At 50.0% G+C, this 19235-nt stretch overlaps 1 protein-coding gene and 2 long non-coding RNA genes across 8 annotated transcripts; 1 reads left to right on the top strand and 2 right to left on the bottom strand.

The window, feature by feature from the left end:
* Window positions 1-55: 55 nt before the first annotated feature.
* On the bottom strand, window positions 56-9366 carry LRRC71 (leucine rich repeat containing 71). Of its 6 annotated transcripts, none has more exons than XM_083477733.1 (16): window positions 9235-9366; window positions 8492-8610; window positions 8106-8225; window positions 6760-6900; window positions 6555-6630; window positions 6349-6423; window positions 5650-5718; window positions 5118-5253; window positions 4029-4112; window positions 3727-3816; window positions 3014-3142; window positions 1778-1883; window positions 1571-1659; window positions 955-1063; window positions 537-652; window positions 56-348 (listed from the first exon to the last, which is right to left on the bottom strand). In XM_083477733.1, the coding sequence occupies exons 2-16, from the start codon at window positions 8583-8585 to the stop codon at window positions 223-225; spliced, it is 1560 nt and encodes a 519-aa protein (XP_083333859.1). In that variant the 5' UTR covers window positions 8586-8610; window positions 9235-9366; the 3' UTR covers window positions 56-222. The 6 variants fall into 6 exon arrangements, with proteins under 6 accessions (XP_083333859.1, XP_083333856.1, XP_083333857.1 ...); XM_083477730.1 differs by having other exon boundaries at window positions 5094-5253; window positions 9235-9364; XM_083477731.1 differs by having other exon boundaries at window positions 5094-5253; window positions 9172-9251.
* On the top strand, window positions 3149-17669 carry LOC310694577. The gene is made up of 2 exons (XR_014519762.1): window positions 3149-3437; window positions 17138-17669. It is a non-coding gene; the product is annotated as an uncharacterized lncRNA (long non-coding RNA).
* Window positions 16740-19221, bottom strand: LOC310694576. The gene is made up of 3 exons (XR_014519761.1): window positions 19099-19221; window positions 17300-18633; window positions 16740-17264 (listed from the first exon to the last, which is right to left on the bottom strand). It is a non-coding gene; the product is annotated as an uncharacterized lncRNA (long non-coding RNA).
* Between the last annotated feature and the right edge of the window lie 14 nt (window positions 19222-19235).

The following is a 19235-nucleotide window of genomic DNA, read 5'->3' as shown; positions in this document are numbered from 1 at the left end:
GACTCCTCCCCCTGAAATCTTTCCCTAAATTAGTACAGGGTCCTGCACCCTTAAGTGAGGAGGTGAGCATCAGGTTTATTTGCACTTCTCTTGAATTGGGGTGGGAAGCAGTTTCCTCCCTCTCCCTGCGTTCAAATGACAAGTGATGCTTGAATCCAAGGAGCGCTGTGAGGAGGCCAGAGGGATCATCCTGGATTTTTTGTGTGCTTTCCAGCTAAAGCTCTACGCCGCCCCCGTCTCCTCTTCTGCCACCCTGGCTGCTGTCCCTGACCTGGGAACGGGGTCACGTGTCCACATGAGCTCTTGGATCCTGGCATAGGTCTTGCTGTCCACTGGATAGTTGTTTTTCTGAAACAGTTTTACATGATCCAGGTGAGGGATTGAGGGAGGCAGGTACCTGCAAAGCTTGCAGTACCAGTAAGGCTTCCCCAGCTTGTCCTCAATCCCATAAAGGAGGGAGGGTGCAAGTTTCAGATGGAAAGAGAACCAGGGCCCAAAGGCTCAGCTATTCTCCCCATCCCCGTCCCCAAACTCACCGCCAGTGACAGCCGCAGGAGGCCCATCGGCCCTTTGCCTCCAGGAGCCAGCCTAACACTCTGCTGTTCCAAGGCGACCAGAAAGGCCTGTAAGCCCTTCTCTGTGATTTGGTTACCTGAGTTTGGACACGAGGCAAAAGATGAGAACCAAGCTCAGGATCTCCCTCCCCGTTCGGAGGGTGCTTGCTCCCGTCCCCAGCCTCTCCAAGCCCATCTTGGGAACTGAATGGAGCCGGCACGGCTGGCCAAGCACTTGGCTCTGCTTAGAGCCATCTACAAGTCAGGAAACGACAGCGGCTGGGTCGGCTGGTCAGGAGCCCCATGAAAGGCCTTGGCTCCCAACAAAAAGCCGCTAGGTGAGTCACCCTCTTCACCCTGCTTGGCCCAGCCTGGCCCTGCTGCTCTAGGGGAGACGTACGGATGAGGTTCAAGTAGATGAGGACCCGGTTGCCTGGCAGGAAGACTTGCCCATCCCTGTGCTCTGCTGGCTCCAGCAACGGATTCACCATCTCAGTGGGCTCTATCACCTGCCCAGGAAAACAGAAAAGCTGGTGAGGTGAAGGCACCATGTAGGAAAGATGGCAGCCATTCAACAGCTTGTTGAAGTCCTTGACTATAGAGTAATGGGGGGGGGGTCATCTATGCTTCCTGGCAGAAACCGGCATGGCCGAAGGTCAAGGATGATGATAGTGAGGGGAGCTACAGTCCAGCAACTGGGAAGAACATAGATGTTTCCCAGCCCTCTCCTACACTCTCTGAATGTGTGGACATGTGAGGCTGGAAGGGCTGGTGTGTGGATAGGGCAGGGAAGAAACTCCCACCACCCCTGGCTACTGGCCATTATTGCTCTCGGGCTCCAAACACACAATCTGGAGGGCCACAGATGGTCCCTGTGTGAAGGAGGAGGTGAAGGATCCTTGCCTTGAGGTTTGGCTGCTTGGTGTCAAGGAAGGGTGAGGGGCTGGGGCTACCAGTTTCTTCCTTGAAGAAGCCAGGTCAAGAGCTGAGCTGGACGATGCTCGAATGAGCCTCACCTCCACTTCTATGACTTGAGCCCGTTTGTCTTTGGTGCCCGATTTTGCTCCTTTGCCGCGGGCGGCTTTCTGTTCAGCAGGAGGAGCCGCTGTAGGGGGGAAATCAAGAAGGCTGTGGTCAAGCAGCCCTTGCGAGTGCCAGTGAAGGCCTGAAAACAGTCCATAGGGAGGGGGAGGAAATGGCAGTCAAGAGGGCTTTCAGGGCACCTTTCTTGGCCTGCTTGGAGTCTTCCTTCTTGGACTGAGCTGCTGGTGTTGCTGGTGCAGCTGTTGCTGCACTGGCCTGGCCCTTGTCATCCTTCTTAGGAAGTTCCTAGAAAGAAGGGAAGGTTTGGGTTGGTTGTTTTTTTAATAAATAGGTAGTGCGTAGTCCCTTCCCCCACCCCTCTAAAAGTGGTTCAAACATTACTGGGATTTCAAAGGCGGAATTGACATCTGGGGGAAATTTCCAAAAGGCGGCACTTGGTCTTGGATCTTAGGCAAGTCAATCAAAAAAGCGCTTTTGGAAAAAAAATGCTTAACAAATTTTGGGTTTTCCTAAAAAAAAAAAAAAGCTCAAGAAAGTTCGGCGTGTCCTGGTTTTTACTTTTTGAAATATGGCAAGCCTATTCAAACCCAACCCCACATCCAGAATCACACCTCAGCCAAATGCGCTGGTGGGAAGGGAAAGAAGAAGGGGTCAGGGCTGAGATAATTGGGGAGGGGAAGGGGATGTATCCCAGACTGGGAACCCAGCCTTGCTGCTCCCTCCATCCTTCACTTACTAAGTGAATTCCACAACTAGAAGGGGTGACACAAAGCAGTAAACAAAACCAATGAGAGATAGTAAGAAAGTAGAAAAGGTTTTATATTTCACTTTGCTAATTAGAGCGGCAGAAGTGGGGGGGGGGGGGTTGCCAGGGGGTTATATTTAGAGGCTGGGACAGTAGAAGGGAAGGACCGGGGGCCGGGGGGGGGGATGCAGGCCCTCTCCTGGCAGAGGAAACTATGCAGCATTCAGGAGGAGGAGGATAGGTTCATTTGTATTCTGCCTCAAGGGGGCTTTCAGGCTAAATGGCTTCCACACCAATTAGCAGCAGAGCAGAAAATGAGTTTGGTAAAGCACGTGAAGAGTCAGTGGAAGCAAAAGTGAAAAGCAGCAGCCAAGGCTAGGGAGGATCAAAGGCTCTTCCCCTGGCTCTGAGATGCTATCTGTGCAAATGGGGAGCCACCACAGAAAAGTCCTTGCACCCAACAGTCCCCAGCCTAGCCTCTGGAAGTAGAGAGGCAGAAGCCATGGGAGATAAACAGGAGGAGGAGAATCAGCCTCCCGGCAAGAAGGAAACCCCATCTCTCCACTACCCCCTGCCTCCCTCAACCACAGTGAGGGCAAGGCCTTTCCAAACAGCATTCCTAGGGTCTCCTCATTTCAGACTGTCTCCTGGCTTGCTCCAGGGCTCTCACTTTCTCCTTCTCTTTCTCCTTCTTCTTAGTGGTGGCTTTGGTGGTCTTGGCTGTCTGGAGCTTATCGAGGGCTATGCTGCTCATGTGGCTGGAGGGGCGCTCGTTTTTCAGTTCCGCATGTCTCTGTGGCTTGAGAGAGAGGAGTGGAAAGAGTCGGCTCAGAAGAATAGCAGCCTCTTGGCAGAAATGGCCCTGTGCCGATTCCCCAGCCCAGTGGCAGCAGAGATGGATCAGGGTAGTCTCCTACTGCGCAAGCTCTGTTACCTATTGCAGGAGACTCTGAGGGAAAGGGAGAGCGACAGAGTTGCAATGTGCGGTGCAGCCATAGAGGGAGCCTGGCTTTGGAAATGGAAGGACTGACATGCATCCTAGCAAACTGAACGCTGGTTCAGCCATTTGTGGTCCCTCTCCACCCATACTTCTGGTAAGTTTTACAGCTTTTTAAAATTTATCTAATAATAATAATAAACACTACACAAGCAACTGTGGTTCATCCTAAAATAAGCAACAAAAAGTGCAAGAACAAGAAGAAACACTTCCAGAGATTTAGGGCTGGTGGGCAGTTTCTCTATGAGGCCATGGCAGAGGCAAGCCAAATAGCTCTGTGAACAGCCAGCTTCTGCTGCAAACTTTCAGGGCCTAGAGAGGGGGGTTCTGGAGCCCACTCATCCACCCCCCCCACTTCCTCTGGCACTTCTCTCCTTCCTGCTTACCAAGCGACATCTTTCCTGGGCCTCCTTCTCCAGCAGAAGTCGCCTCCTCTCTACCACCTCCATGTGTGTGAGGGCAAATGGGCCGAGAACCTGTGGAGTGAGCAGGGCAAGGCTGTTGGGACAGTAGGATATTCCTCCCTCCCTGGATCCACTTGCTGTTCTCCTTGCCCTGGCTGCAGAGGCCTGCCTGCTACAGAAGGGAGGGAGGCAGCAATGTTGTCAATTAGGGCTCCTGTCCCACACATCCCATTCCCAAAAAGGGGAACCTCCTGAACTGCTTGAAGGGCCACAGCCAGACTGACCTCTGCGAGCTTCAGGGCTCCTTCATCTTTGATCTGGTTGTGCGCCAGCGACAAGGAAAGCAGCGAACGATTGAGCCGCAGGCCCTGTGCAGGAGGGGCCAGAAAGACACGGAGGAAAAAGCACAGGGGGGATTAAGTGGCCCGAGGCCAAGGGACTGGAAAGAGAGCAAGGTCACATTCTCTGGGAGAGAAGGCCCCGGGTGCTGAGCAGTCCCAGGACTGCAACAACCCTGGCCAAGTCGAGGATGCAACTCTCTGAGGCTTCCAAATACTGATGGGCAAATTCCCAATTTGTTCTGTGAGTACTGTTGGATGTGTCTACGTACACCAGTGTGATTCTAGGCAGTCCAAATGGGTTGTGAAAAGCAAGGATGCCTTCCCACTGGACTTTTCAAAACAGCAGCTGCCTCACAAGGGCTGCCCTTCTATAACAGTTGCATGTCTGTTTCAATGGGGAGTCAGCAACTGCTGATCCTATTTTCCTGCATTCCAATCCAATAAGTGAGTTGCCTTTTGCCAAAAGTAGCTACCTTGGAAAAAGGGCACCCTAGCCAATGGCATCTTCTGCCTAGGTCACAGGCATGGCCAAACTTGGCCCTCCAGCTGTTTTGGGACTACAACTCCCATCATCCCTAGCTAACAGGACCAATGGTCAGGGATGATGGGAATTGTAGTCCCAAAAAACAGTTGGAGGGCCAAGTTTGGCCATGCCTGGCTAGGAGAACCAAAGAGCTTTCACTACGCCAAAATTACCAACAGAGACTTTTCCAGCCACACCAAGGAAAAAGGGCAAACTGCTACTGGATCACCAAAGAGCCAGTGGTCAGCTGTAAACTGACAGTGGAACTGCACTCCTTTCCTCCATCCTGACAAACCGCTCTCTCCCATCTCTTCAGTCTTGGGATGCTATTTCTAAACCACCTCCCAGTCTGTCCCTACAGCACTCTTGCCAGAAGCTCCCACTCCTGGCTTTTTTCGGAGAAAGTCACCCTCCCTCCCCTGAACCTCCAAGAGCAGAATGTAGGCCCTGAATCCTAGCTGCAGAGCTGCCTCAGGCCTCCTCACATCGGCGATGTAGCCAGCACCCACATCTGTGATGTGGTTATAGCTGAGGTTGATGGAGGCAAGGTTCTTGTTTGAGCCCTTGAGAGAAGAAAGCGCCTGTCCAATCAGTAAGGCCGCCTCGTCATCGATCTCGTTGTTCCGGAGGGAAATGTGGGCCAAGCTGAGAGGAAAGGAAAAGAAAGAAAGAAAGGAGAGGCCACTTCTCAGCAGGACTGGGCACCCAGCTGCCCCAGAGAGGGCCTGGATTACTGCAATTGCACCGGACACATATTTTTCTGGCTCCCGTCTTGCCTTATGCCAAGTCAAACCACTGGTCCATCTAGCTCAGTATTGTAAACACTGACTGGCAGAGTGGCTCTACAGAGTTTTAGGCAGGAATCTTTTCTCATCCCCGGGGACTGGGCCTTGGACATTCTGTGCCGCTGAGCTGTGGTCCTTCCCTTCCTGTGGGCTCTATGTGTGCTAGAGGCAAGAGACCTCCATGCACACATGCATGCACACACAGAGCTCAGTCTTCCACTCCCAATCTCCCCCCAGGCCTCCCCTCAGTTCTCACTTGGTCTCTTCAGCAATCAGCTTGTGGAACACTCGCTCACACATAGGGTTTCCCTCCACGGCCAGTGTCCTGCAAGCAGAAGGAGAAGAGGTCTGCCCACCACTGTCAGGTATTTGCCCCTTTCTGTTATTCTATTGTTGATCTTATTTTTAAAAAGAAAAAATCAAGATGGTGCTTGTGGGATCAAGTAACCAGGGCATTCCTGCAGGCAGGAAGTAGGTGTCAAGACTGAACACCTTCCTGTCTATGCCAGCAGCATTTGCCATCTCCTGTGAACTTGGCTGGCTAAGCCATCTCTTCTCAAAATGTGGCCCTCCAGTTGTTGTTGGGCTCCAACTCCTAGCAGCCCCAGCAGCCAGCATGACCAATGGTCAATCAAGGATCATGGATGGTGGGCGCCCAACAGCATCTCAGGGCATCAGGCTGCCCAAAGCTCCCTAGTGCCAAGGGGTCCACCTCAGCCTTGGCCCCCATTCCTACAATTCTGGCTCACTTGGGCCCCTAAAAGCCCAGCCTTCCAGCCAGTTCATCCGTCCGAGAAATGTGTTGCCCTCCTCCTTGCCTGGGCCTCAGCCCTTGCTCCTGCTTGCTGCGATTAACCACCCTGCCTGCCTCTGGACTCCCAGGCTGTTGCCTCATCACTTGACAGAGGGGAGGAGACCCTGGCTGAGGCCTGACAGGCCCTGATCCAAGACTTACTTGAGTGTGGAGCAGGTTGGCACAATGGAGAGGAGAGAGAGGAAGGTGACGTCTGTCAGGCCAACCTTCCAGAGCCTGAAAGGAGAGCAGAGTGGATGAAACTTGGGAATTCAGGAGAAGTATTCCCCTTTAGCCTGCAGGAGGATGTTGGGTGAACCACTAGCCTGAAAGCCATGCCCCCTGCCCCAGGACTTTGTGCCACTCACCGAATTGATTGGAGGTGGGAAAGAGCTGGCAGGCACTTGGCAAAGATACCCAGCATCTTGTCTTCGATTTTCCAGTCTGCTGACAGAGAAAAGCAGGTGGGGCTTTCGTTGGCCTTGAAGCCCCCAGCCCACCCTGCTCAAGGGGCACAAAGAGGGGAGACGGAAGGTCTGTGTGGACCAGGGAGAGGGACACCACTTCACTCACTCCGGATGAAGATCTCCTTAGTGGTTTTGGGGTCCTCATGTTCCAAATCCACCTGGATGGTGGGGCGGAAGAAGGCATACTTGCACTGGATCTGTGCAATGATGTAGGGACCCTCCCTCTCGGCCAGTGGGTCAGGCTCCTCTGTGGAGACAAGTCAGAGCTCACCAGGGTAGCAACAAGGAGGAAAGAGCCTAGCAGCTTCTCTCATGGGTCCGTAAGGAACAAGACATCGTTCCAGGAGGGAAGCTAAGCTAGCAACCTACAGAGCATCAAACCCTTCTGGATTCATTGACCAGACGTGGCCTCCTCTCTGCTCAGCGATAATCTTACCTGGCCTCTTCCACCTTATCTGATGTCTCTCCATCGAGCAGCTGCCTCTTTGGTCTGGACATTCCCAAGAGGGTAACATTTTGCTCTCCCATCTGTCTGCACCCACCCACAAAGTGGAAAGGCGACTGTCACCAACCTGGTGCCCTCCAGATGTTAAACTTCCATCAGCTCTAGCCAGCATGTCCATACAATGCTGGGGCTGACAGGCGCAGGGTGTGCTGGCTAAGGCTGATGGGATTTGTAGTCCAACATAATCTGGAGGCCACCATGTTGGGGAAGGCTGGTCAAGTGCATGCCTCTTCTCCTGTGAAAACGGATGTTGGAGGTATAGATAGCTTCAAGAGATGGCCATCTTTACACAGGAAGCTGAATTGTATCGAGTCAGACCTTTGAGGTCCATCTAATCCAATCCAGGCTTCACTGACCAATAATGGTTCTCTCCAGGGTTTCGGACCAGAAGACTTTCCCAGCCCTTCATGGAAGTGCCATTGGGGATTGAATCTGTGACCTCCTTTCTGCAAGGCAGATGCTCTGCCACTGAGATACTCCTTTTCCTCTAAAAATAAACTCCAGTCCTCATGGTTCTGATTGAGTTAAACGGGGACATAGGAAGCTGCCTTAAAGCCTCAGATCATCGGTCCCTCTAGCGATTACTGACTGTCAGCAGCTCTCAGGAATCTTTCTAAGCTCGACTTGGAGATGCCTGGGATGTTTATCATACTTTATGGAATTGATTGCCCCCATGCTGGTGACTGAGGCACTGTAAAAAAAAAAATGCTACCAGGTTCAGCATTTGAGCAAAGACACACTCGTTTGTTGTCAGAATTGTGCCGCAGAGAACTAGCGACACCCAAGACATCCAAGGGGGCGGCGGAGATAGCACCGAGAACTGCCTTAAACTCTCGACCCCCAACCCCAGCATTGGGCTCGATTTGTAACTCGATTTGTGAAGTGGGGAAATATTACAGAGGATGTAAAACCCAATGAAGTTATTGAGAGGAACAAGCACCACTCACCCTGTACAGTGAAAGAATTGGGGTGTGGCCTCAGTGTAACTTTTGGGATCTCTTGGAATCCAGCCCGGGTGCAGAGCTCCAAGAAATCCTGCTCCAGGATCCCTGTGCACTGGTATTCCTCTGTGAAGAAAGGGGAGACGCCCCGGGAGGGCTTTAGAGACACCAAGCAGCTGGCGTTCAGATCCTAAGATTGTATGTGGGTGGTGGCAGCTAGTGGCTAGAGTAGAGTGGAGCTGGGATGCAATCCATGCTCAACTGTGGAACTCAACGCAGCAAGCCACCATGTATCAGCCACGCAAGATCGTCCTGAGACTGAAAACTTCCCTAGAGAGTGGCTGAGTCAAAGCAGAATGAGAGATGGGGGGGGGCAGAGTAGATCTTCCTACCTTCCCCATGTTCAGCCCTTCTGGCAGCATTCCTGGCTTCTTCTTCCAAGGCTGCAGCCTTGTCCTTGGCCCACCGCTCTCCTTTTTTCCCCATGGCACCCCTCCCTCTGGAAAGGACTCTGTGAGGACAAAGAAACAACTCATGAGATTGGAGGAAGTCGAGGGCGAAGGTCCCTGAATGGGGACAAGAGCTGAAAGATGTGAGGGCTGGGGGAGGGAAATTAATGAATTCTGGGAGAACCAGCACAGATATTTTTTTGTTGGGGGGGGGGGAAGCTTCAAGGTCCCTGAGATTATGGCTGATTTTTTGAGATGTTGGAGATCCCTGGAGGGGAGATCTGTTAGATTCAAAATTCTATCAGAAGGCTCTCTCCTTGGCTGAACGGGGGAGGGGGTTTCTATAGCAATGGGATGGGGGTCCCTATGAGGGTCTGGAAACGGGACAAAGAGGGAGCAATTGACGGTCAGCCATGGGTATATGTGGGGTGAGTCCCTAACGAGCAGAGGGGCCTCAAAGTGGGTGCTGGCGACTTATTAAGAAGGACCCTAAGAGAGATGGGGCAGGATTTGAGGGGGGGGGCTGAAGCTCTCTAAGGCGAGGCTGCGCCCACTTTTATTGGAGCAGGTGAGTCTCCCTGCCAAGGCCACGTGACGAACCCTCTTCCCACCCCCCACCTCACCCCGCCCCGCGCCTCAGAGGTAACAGCGGTATATCAGTATCGAGGTCAGCCCCCTCCCTCAACTCAGCTCAGGCCTCGCACAGCTGTGTAGGCCGCGGTCGCCGTGGCAACCAAACCCCGGCAGCAGCTAGGCGGGGAAAGAGGCAGGGCCGAGGCGGCTGCAGCGAGCCCTGTTGGCCACTAGAGGGCGCAGGAGCAGCGCCGATGGCCGAGTCAAGGCATCCCCCTCCTTCCACCTGTCACCTGCTCGCCAAAGGGCGCCGCCGCCACGCCTGCAGAACGGGCACCTGTGAAGCTCCCCCAGGGTCTCTCGGGGCCCTGTAACCCTTGCAGTGGGGAGAAGAGAACTAGAAAGAGGCATATTCCCTTTCCCGCTTTCCCTGACCTCCCCTATCACCAAAAGGGCTTGATCTGGGTGCTGTTTGCTATGGCCACCCGCTGTCTGGGGAGAGGTCGTTGGGGAAGGAAACTTTTGGCGTGGGGGGCGGAGCAGGAGACCCCCACTTCCCAAACCTTCCCCAAAGAGCCTGACAAGAGTACAGGTTCCCCCATCTCCCCTGTTCATACAACCTGAATGGAGTGGAGGGGGAATAAATAAGGATATCTCCATGGCTAGGCAGACTAAGGCCCGGGGGCCGGATCAGGCCCAATCACCTTCCAAATCTGGCCTGCGGATGGTCTGGGAATCATGTTTTTACATGAGTAGAATGTGTGCTTTTATTTAAAATGCATCTCTGGGTTATTTGTGGAGCATAGGAGTTCGTTCATTCCCCCCCTAAAAAATATATAGTCCGGGCCCCCCACAAGGTCTAAGGGACAGTGGACCAGCCCCCTGCTGAAAAAGTTTGCTGACCCCTGAGATAGACCCACACTTTCTCCCTAAAATCTTCTCTCCCCCACCCCTGACCATCCTTTCCATTTGACCCTGCTTAGAAGCCTACACACATACACCATCAGGGAGTGCCTAGTGCCACCCACAGATTTGTAGGAACAAAAACAAAAAAAGTGTTTTTAAAATGAGTAGTGTTATTTGTGAGGGTGGACTCAACATGCCAAAAATCAAGAGAAGTCATGCCAAAGTCATGTTTCAGTCTGCCATTTTGAATCAAAATGGTACCCAGCATCCAAATGTCAATGAAGACTGCCACCCCACCTCGGGAACCTTCATCCTGAATTTGGTGATGCTGCCTTGATTGGTGGCTGAACTTATGCCATAAAACAGGTGAAGTCATACCAAAGTGACATATCAGTCTGCCATATTGAGTCAAAATGGTGGCTGGTGTCCAAACATCAATGACAACTGCCAGTCCCACCTCAGTAACCCTCATGCCGAGTTTGGCCAAATTATATTGAGAGGTGGCCAACCTATTGTCAAAAAGCCTGTCGGTCAGTAAATCACACCGTTCAAAGTTGGAGTTAACTCTTTGTTAGCAAAAACACAATCTTCACAGACCTGGCTGAGTGTCAGGCCTAATGAGTGCAGGTCTTATTCCATGAAATCAGTTATAATGTTTGCGGGGAGGTCTCTTAAAGCAATGCAGAGAAAAGAGACATACAGAACCCCCCCCCCCAAGTACCCACTTGGCTGAATGAACTGTGCACTGTTATTATGTAAATAACTTTTGAATGTTGTGACCTGCTTTGAGCATGGCTTACTGTGAAATGTCAGCACGCAAATAGGTGATGCTGTGTGTTTATGTAATATGCACACACATTTGCATTAGCACACTGTGGGTCTGTGCAAGTGTTGTTCAGGAACCAACTCTTGTATCGGCAAACAAGGATCGTTTTGCATTATGTCTGGCTCCTGCGCCTGCTTCTAAATCTGATTTTACAATACCAGTTTGTTCTAAATGCAGCTTTTAAATGCAACGTTTCTGCTTTATGTGGTGAACCGCTTTGGGACCACCCGTTTTTCAAAAGCAGATTGCAGATTTTTGGTAAATAAAAACAAACCACTAGTAGCTGTCAGCCCATCTCTCCCACGCTGCACCTTCTTTGCTGAGGGTAGGCCTTGGAGCACAAGAAGTTTTGCCCGGTCTGGGACAAATGCCAAGAGATTCTCTGGTACGTAAAAGAGGCAGTGAAGCGGGTAGAAAACAAGCAGCGCCTGGACAACGATTTGAAGTACCTGGACACCACCTCTCTGGAACAGATCAGCAACCCACTGGTGACAGAGTTCAAATGGCCTCCCTTTCCCCCTCTGCCTGAGTTCCTGGCTTTATACTACTCTTCCCCTCTTTTAAATGCTGCCTTTCTCTGCCCCTTGACCTCCAAAGCTGTCGCATGATTCATGTGGCCCCCCCTGCGTTTGCACATCCACATAAACAGTTGAGACAGAGGACCATATACACCACCTTGAGCTGCTTAGAAAATGGTGGGATAAAAATGAAATGCAGGGGCATGGCTAGCCAAGGATCAAAATGTCTCTGATTGCCACAGGACAATAAATGCATCAAGTGGTCTTTTAAAAGTGGTTTGGCACCCAGAAATTTACAGTTCCAGTAAGGTAATGCTCAAGGTCCATAAAGCAAAATTGTAAAACTTGATTTAAGGGAGAAAATAGTATCTGTTCTGAGGCCTCACGCAAGGCCTACTCTATAATGGCAAAGGGAGGCCTGGGGCAACAAAAAGGCGGGAAATCTGCTCTCAATATGGAGGGCGACAGGGTGTCATAGGCGCTTACATAAACTGGATCCGACAAGTGCTAGCCTCAGACTGGGCAATTGCTCTAGTCTTCTTTGAAAGATGATTTGACTCACTATTGGGAGACCTTAAGGAAATCTCCAAAACATCTAATGAAGCTATGAATACAGCCCTTGAAAATCAATCTGAAATTCAGCTGCTTCAAAAGGCAACTGATGATCTAGCACTTAAGCTAGAAGAAAAATCGGACAGAGACAGACAGAAAACATTAAATGTTGTGGTTTATCTGAAAAAGTAGAAGGGGCGGATATGGTTCCATTTCCACTGCCCTCAGTGGATTTAGAGGGGGCTCATAATGAGTCCCAACTGGGGAAAGCAGAGCAGGTGAATTCCCAAGGGACACTGTGATCCAGTTTGAGCATTGCAGGCTCACTTCAATTTCTCAGGAAGTGGTTACTAATGTTATTAAGCACCTTAGGACAGGTAAATCACTGGGACCAGATGGACAAGTGTTTCAGACTGAGCTCTCCCCATAGTTTGCAAAATTATTCCATTTAAACATTATTATACATCTTGAGGGGGGGGAGTCAGTCCCACAAACATGGAAAATGTTCATTAACCCTAATTTTGAAGCCAGAAAAAGATTTCACAAAAGTGAACTCATAGACTGATTGCACTTAAAAATGCTGCCATTCAGTGTCAACAGTACTGAACTAGATGGATGGCAATGGCCTGATGTGGTATAGGCAGCTTCCTTTGTTCCTCTGACGTAGGTGGGCCTTTGGCCTGATTCTGCAACCAAACACACTCAATGTTCTCATCAGGATACATGAAGCAGGTTAACAACAACATCTCTCACTATCTGTGCTTCTGTTAGACCTGCATACATTGCTGTACAAGGATCTGCTAGTGTTCCTGCAGCAAAAGGGTGCAAGGCTGGTACTAAAATGCCACAGCAAGAGGGTGCTGGGATCATCAGACAACAAGTAGATGTTCAGCCCTGCTCATGGATGTCAGGTGTGCAGGCAGGAGCCAGGCCCTGTGACCAGGACTGGGGCCTTCCTAAGTTTGTTCTGAAGAGGCAAGGCACGGCCTCACAGGTGAGGCTGATTGGTAACTCACCGCACCTGGTGGCAAGAGCCGGGAAGGGATATAACGTTAGCACTGACTCCAATCATCATGAAGTGTTTTGAGAAACTGGTGCGCCGTCACATTATTTCCTGTCTTCCATCAACTTTTGACAACTACCAGTTTGCATACAGAGCAAATAGATCCACAGAAGACGCCATCAGTACCACTCTCCATGCTGCTCTGTCCCATCTGGAGCAGCCGGGGAGTTATGTGAGGCTGCTGTTTGTGGATTTTAGCTCTGCTTTTAACACTATCCTCCCCCATAGACTGGTGTCCAAGCTAGAGGCGATTGGACTCTCCAACTCCACCTGTCTCTGGGTTTTGGATTTTTTGTCAGAACGTTCTCAGAGGGTTAGAGTAGGGTCACACATGTCCACAGCCCTTAGCCTTAACACCGGCTCACCACAGGGTTGTGTGTTGAGTCCCCTGCTCTACACTCTCTATACGTATGACTGTACAGCCATCTATTCCAGCAACAAAATCATCAAGTTTGCTGATGACACTACGGTGGTAGGGCTCATTTCAGGAGGGGATGAGTCCGCCTATCGGGACGAGGTGGAGCGGCTCTGTGTTTGGTGTGGAGAGAACAATCTGGCTCTTAATACGGCTAAGACCAAGGAATTGGTGGTGGATTACAGAAAAAAAAAGGCGGACATTCAGCCCTTGTATATTAACGGGGAACGGGTGGAGAGGGTGGCGGAATTCAGGTTTTTGGGAGTAGCTATCGATCAGGGCATGACTTGGAGCGCACATACCACTGCTCTGGTGAAGAAGGCCCAGCAGAGAATTTATTTCCTCAGACTTTTAAAGAAGAACAATCTGAGTGAGAGACTGCTGGTGTCCTTCTACCGAGGCTCCATAGAGAGCATTCTTACATACTGTATTTGTGCTTGGTTCTCCAGTTGTACAGCTAGGGAGAGGAAGGTGCTCCAGAAGGTCATAACCACAGCCCAAAGGATTATTGGTCATCCTCTCCCATCTTTGGAAGAACTGTACGGTTCCCGTTGTCTTAGGAAAGCAAATAACATCCTGCAGGATTCATCTCACCCGGGACACGGTCTGTTTGCACTACTGCCTTCTGGCAGGAGATATAGAAACATCAAGTCAAAGACAAATAGACTGAAAAACAGTTTCTATCCAAGAGCTGTGGCCTTTTTGAATGCTGTAACTCGATAGTGTGACCTGGGAGTTTGATGGGTGTGGTGTGGGTGTGGCTGGAATGTGGTTTGTTTGGTTGTTGTTGTTGTTTTGCTTTTGTTGTTTTAAGGGATGGCATCCAATTTCGTTGCACTTTGTGCAATGTTGCACTTGTGTAATGACAATAAAGAATCTATTCTATTCTATTCTATTTCCCTTCAGCTTTTTGCCACAGCAACACGTTCCCTGCCTTGGGTTCCTTGCCTCCTTGATCCTCGGACCCTTGACTTCATGACTCCTTGCTTCCTGACCCTCGGACCCTTGGCTTCCCGACTCCTGGCTTCTGGACTCCCATTCCGGCTCCCACCCCACCATCTTGCCCCCGGTCCCAACGTCCCCAGCCGGGACTTTGATCGCCCGTGAACCGGACCGTGACAGATGAAAAGGGAGACCATAAAACCATGTTTCCTTGTTTAAAGGTTGTAAGCTAAACAAGGCAGCCCTGGCGTGTTGCCTCTTCCTCCATCTTGTTTCTTTTCTCCATTCAAATGTGTGAGTCCTCTTCATCATTTCCACCTTTGAACCAGGACCTCAGATCTATGAGCACATGGCTTCAACATATTCTGAAAAGAAGATGTAAGGTTTTTACCTGCTGTTTCCTACCACTCCATTTCCCCTTTCGGTAGGAGGGAGTAGAAGATGAAGATGGTAGCGAAGGGTGCCCTTCATGGTCAAACTGCTGAGGTGGAAGGAGAGGGTTGAGGGGTCTTGGGAGAACAGCCCAGGACTTCAAGCGGGCTTCCAGATGGCGGCCATGGCTTATGTCACAAACAGATCAGATTTTGGACCAGACTTTTCTGTGTGTGGGTGTGGCATATTTATCTTCCACATTTTCCTGCTTTTTCAGTCATGCGTGTTTGTTGCTATTCTGCTGCTTGCTGCTGAGGTGTGGGTGAAGCTTGATGGGTGGATGGTGCAGTCTCCCCTACCCTGGAGCAGAGAAGCAAGATATGCAGGAGATTAGGGACTTCTGGTGAGTGGCTGATAGTCACCCACACCCGTAAGCAGTGAAGATCCAACAGGGTTGCAAGGCATTCTGGGAGTATCCTGCTCATTTCCTGCCTCTCCCTTTGAAAAGACCAGGGAGAGAGGGAAGGTCTTCTCTGTTAGCACCCCTCCTCCCCACTATTGGCTTCTTCCCATTTTGGACATTGATGGGGTGGCTGTTTTGGTTTAGACTCTCCAATGCCTTTCTTTTTCCCCTCCCCACCACAGCAAAATGTTTCCCAGTCGCCACCCTGCCTAAGACGAAGCTCCCAATGTTACTGAGCTGGAGGTGAAAATCCGGGAGGAAGCCCTTTGTCCTGTTTTGTCATCTTCCATACACCTCCCCACCCACCCATGGAGATGCAGGTTCTTCCTCCCAAGGAGCCCCCTTGAGGTGTTGGCAAACATGCAGGGGGTTCTCCCCCACCTGGAAAGGGATGGCAGCCACCACAAAATGGCACAGAAAGGTGGGCCTGCGACTGCAGGCTGAGGCCATAGCTAATGGGGGAGGTGTATCTTCTCTGAGATTGCCCTCCCTCTGGTAGAGTTGAAGCAGATATGTGATGGGCATTTCTGCCAGGGGAATAGGGCCAAGGGTGGTATCAAGATGCCGGAGGCAAGCCTGTCCCTGTGAGAGCTCCCCATTGGGATTTTTTTTTGGGGGGGGGGCAGCTGACACAGTAGCTTGTGCCATCTCAGCCATCCTTGTCAATGGCTTCCCATCTGCAAAAAAACCAACCCTTCTGTATTGTGATAAGCTGCAACTGCAGACTAACCCACCTTCCTGATCCTGATACAACAGTGCAAGGGAACACATCACAAGAGGATGATGGGACATGAGCAGGGGACTCTGTGAATCCTTCTGGAAGCAGATTGTTCTTGCTTAAAACCTTTTGAGATTTAATCTGCAAGTGCTTGACTCCTAAATATATCTCCCCTTTTTTCTGCCCTCCCATCTTGGTACTTCCTGGGAGTTCTCTGAGGTGCTGGGCATATAATGTGTTTTCCTGTAATTCAGGTTTTTTCCCCCTTCACAATTCTCTTTCTCCTCCCCACCCCCCACCGATGTCTCCTCTTGCTCAGAAGAGGTGGAGGGTATGAAGGATGCTTTGCCCACCTCTCTCAAAGGTTCAGCAGTGGCCCTGGATGTCTCACCCAAGATTATCTTCCAGACCATCAAGCAGCTCTCACAGAAGCTCAGCAGGCTGAAAGCAAGGAGTTGGGGGGGGGGGTAGGACGGTGCTCTAGCAGGCCAAAGGAACCGGGGATGTGGGAGACTTGGTATTCTATTCCACTTCCTTTTATGAAAGTTCTGACCCATCTGCACATGGCCTCAGTTGTGAGAGGCAGGTCAATGGGTTGAAATGGAGGGGGAGTATGAATCATGTAACTCTAGAGCCAGAGAGAACAAATTGGTGGAAGCTGCCTGTGTGTGTGTGTTGAGGGAAAGAATCAAACAAATGAGTTCAAGAAGGCACAGAGGGTGGTCTCCACTGGTGCCAATTTCCTAGCTGCCCTTCCAGAGCAAGTTATTCATGTAGGCTGAGGAAACTGAAGAGGTTTTCATTTTCATTGTGTAAGTATTGCAAGTTCTCACCTCACCCCACCCGACCCTAATCCCCATGTGCTATTCAAGAGCACCCCTCTCTGTTCACCTAGACTCAAAAACAAATACGGTAAGTTGGGTGCATCCAAGCCTAGAGTGTCAGGTATGCTCCTGTAAAAAGAGAAGTGGCTGAGAGGCCCAAAGCTGGGGAAGAGAGCAAATGGAGGGGTCTTTGAAAAACCCTTGACCACCACTACCACCCCCCCAATGTTGAGAGCCTTCACCTCAGTGCTTGTGATGAAAAGGTGAGCAGGCAGGCACATCAGGCAGCTCCCCACCTTCAAAAATAAGTGAGGAGCTGGAGCCTGTGGAGTGGGGAGATACTCCCATTTTGAGTCAGACTGGTGGCTGTGCTGTACTTGGCAGTTGTAAAGTACCTTCCTTCTCTCTCCTTTCTAGGCCAGATGGCAGCCCTGAAGAAATTTTACACTGGGACAGAAAGGAGATTCTTCTGGTCCAAGCCACCCCTCAGAGCTCCCTCTACCCCACTCAAGCTGTTCCCACCCTGCCCCACCAAGAGAAGCAGCTCCCACCCTGCATCCCACCAAGAGAAGAAGCCACTCCCACCCCTCAAGAGGAGCCACTTTCACCACCACCCCTGTTCCACACATCCCATTCCCCTGCCAGAGCAACTGTTTTACCGCCATCTCTGGCCAAGAGGAGGAGCTGGTGACACATCACCATCCTGCAAACATTCCTCCTCCCCCCCCCAACCTCTCCCAGGAGTTGTGGTGGCTTCAAGACCAACTATGGACATTTTGAAAGAAAAATAATAAAAAAAAATAGGCGGCTGGACTTTAGGATCTCGGCCTGCCTTGGAAACAGGGCCCTTGTTGGTGTTGGCTGGCCAGAGGAAGCTGAGAGGTGTTTTCTGACATTCACTTGTAAAGGTCTATGTGCGTTTTAAGAAAATGAAATGAAATATCCCATCTGTGTAGCTTTTTCATTGTGTCAGAAATCTGTGGCTGAGCCTGAGTAGTTTCTGGGAAGCAGGCATGGTGGTGATGGCCTAGTTGGAGGCTGTTTGCAAAGTGAAGCTTTTGCCATGATTGCTTGCCCCATGCCTGGCAGGCGATGACCTAGGGCCACCCCTATGAGCTTCCTTTCCTTTTTAAAAAATATATTAAGTTTCCATTTTATACTATTAAAATACATTCATATTTTTCCAGTTTGTTCAAATAAACTGTCGACCTCCCTCCCTCCCATCTCATGGTTAGCTTAATTCTTTTTTATATCATAGTATTATATACTACTTCCTCTTTGCATTTATGTCCTTTCCATTGTCAAAAATTTTAACCAATATGTATAAAGGTATATATAATCAACATTACAAGTCTTCTTAAATAAGTCCTGCCAGTGCTGTTAATGGCTTGCAATTGTCCTTCATATATTGTATAAATTTACTTCCTTTCCTGTGAAGCTGCAGGGGAACAGCTGCAGGTGGAAGAGATGGGTATTGTGCCAACCCCTTTGCTCTGAGGTCTTCTAGCACTGCTCACTCTTCCCTGTGCCACTTTTCCACTTCAAATTGTACTGCTATGAGCTGGGTCTTTCCTGGGTATCCTACCAAATACCCTCCACCACAGATCACTTGGATCGGAACAGAAGAACGTAAGACCTCTGCTGGATTCAAGCCAGTGGCCCATCTAGTCCAGCAGCCTGTTCTCACAGTGGCCAGCCAGATGCCTGAGGGAAACCCTCAATACAGGATCCGAGCACAAAGAGTACTCTCCACCCCTCTGCCACTGCCCCAGTCTCCAGCAACTGGTATGCAGAGGCATTGCTCCCTCTGACTGTGGAGACAAAGCACAGCCATTGTGACTAGGAACCATCAGTAGCCCTTACATAGACTAGGAAGAGGCAAGTGGCGGAATAAAACTGACTTATAAAAGAGACTATATGGAAATGGCGGAAATGCCTGGCAGAATTCGAGATCAGGGAGAAGAGCTCGTGGAGGAAGATTGGAGGAAATTTAAAATTTATTTACAGAAACTGTAAAATTTTTGAATGCTGATGACGTTGAAATGAACTGATGGGGTTCTAGCACCAAGGTAAAATGTAAGATGGGATTGATAATAGATAAGTTAAACTGGATATGAATTTGCTGAACTAAATTTTAAGAAAAGGGATACAAAAAAGGGAGGCGTGAGGAAGTCAGGAAAATAAGTTAAAGAGAAATTTTAAAAGAGGGAGTTTTGTTTTCTTTATGTTTTCCCCCCTTTTTCCTGTCTTTTTTGTGTTTAATGTTTGTATTTTTGTATTTTGTAACTTTGTATTTTTCTGTTTTTGTATTCTTTAGAATCTCCTTATTGATAAAACCTAATAAAATATTATTTAAAAAAACTGATTTATAAAAGAACATCAAATGAAAAAGCACTAAATGAGGGCTTCAAGATGCCTTTGACTACATAAGCTTATTGTTTCAAATGTCCCAGTATCTTATCTGTCACTTTATTACAGCTCTAACCAGGCCATTATTCTATTCTTATGCCACTCA

The sequence above is a fragment of the Podarcis liolepis genome (genome assembly GCF_965112155.1).
Source record: "Podarcis liolepis genome assembly, chromosome: 15".
Classification (NCBI taxonomy): Eukaryota; Metazoa; Chordata; class Lepidosauria; order Squamata; family Lacertidae; genus Podarcis; species Podarcis liolepis.
The sequence above is the reverse complement of the archived record's forward strand: the minus strand, read 5'-3'. Positions and strand labels throughout refer to the sequence as shown.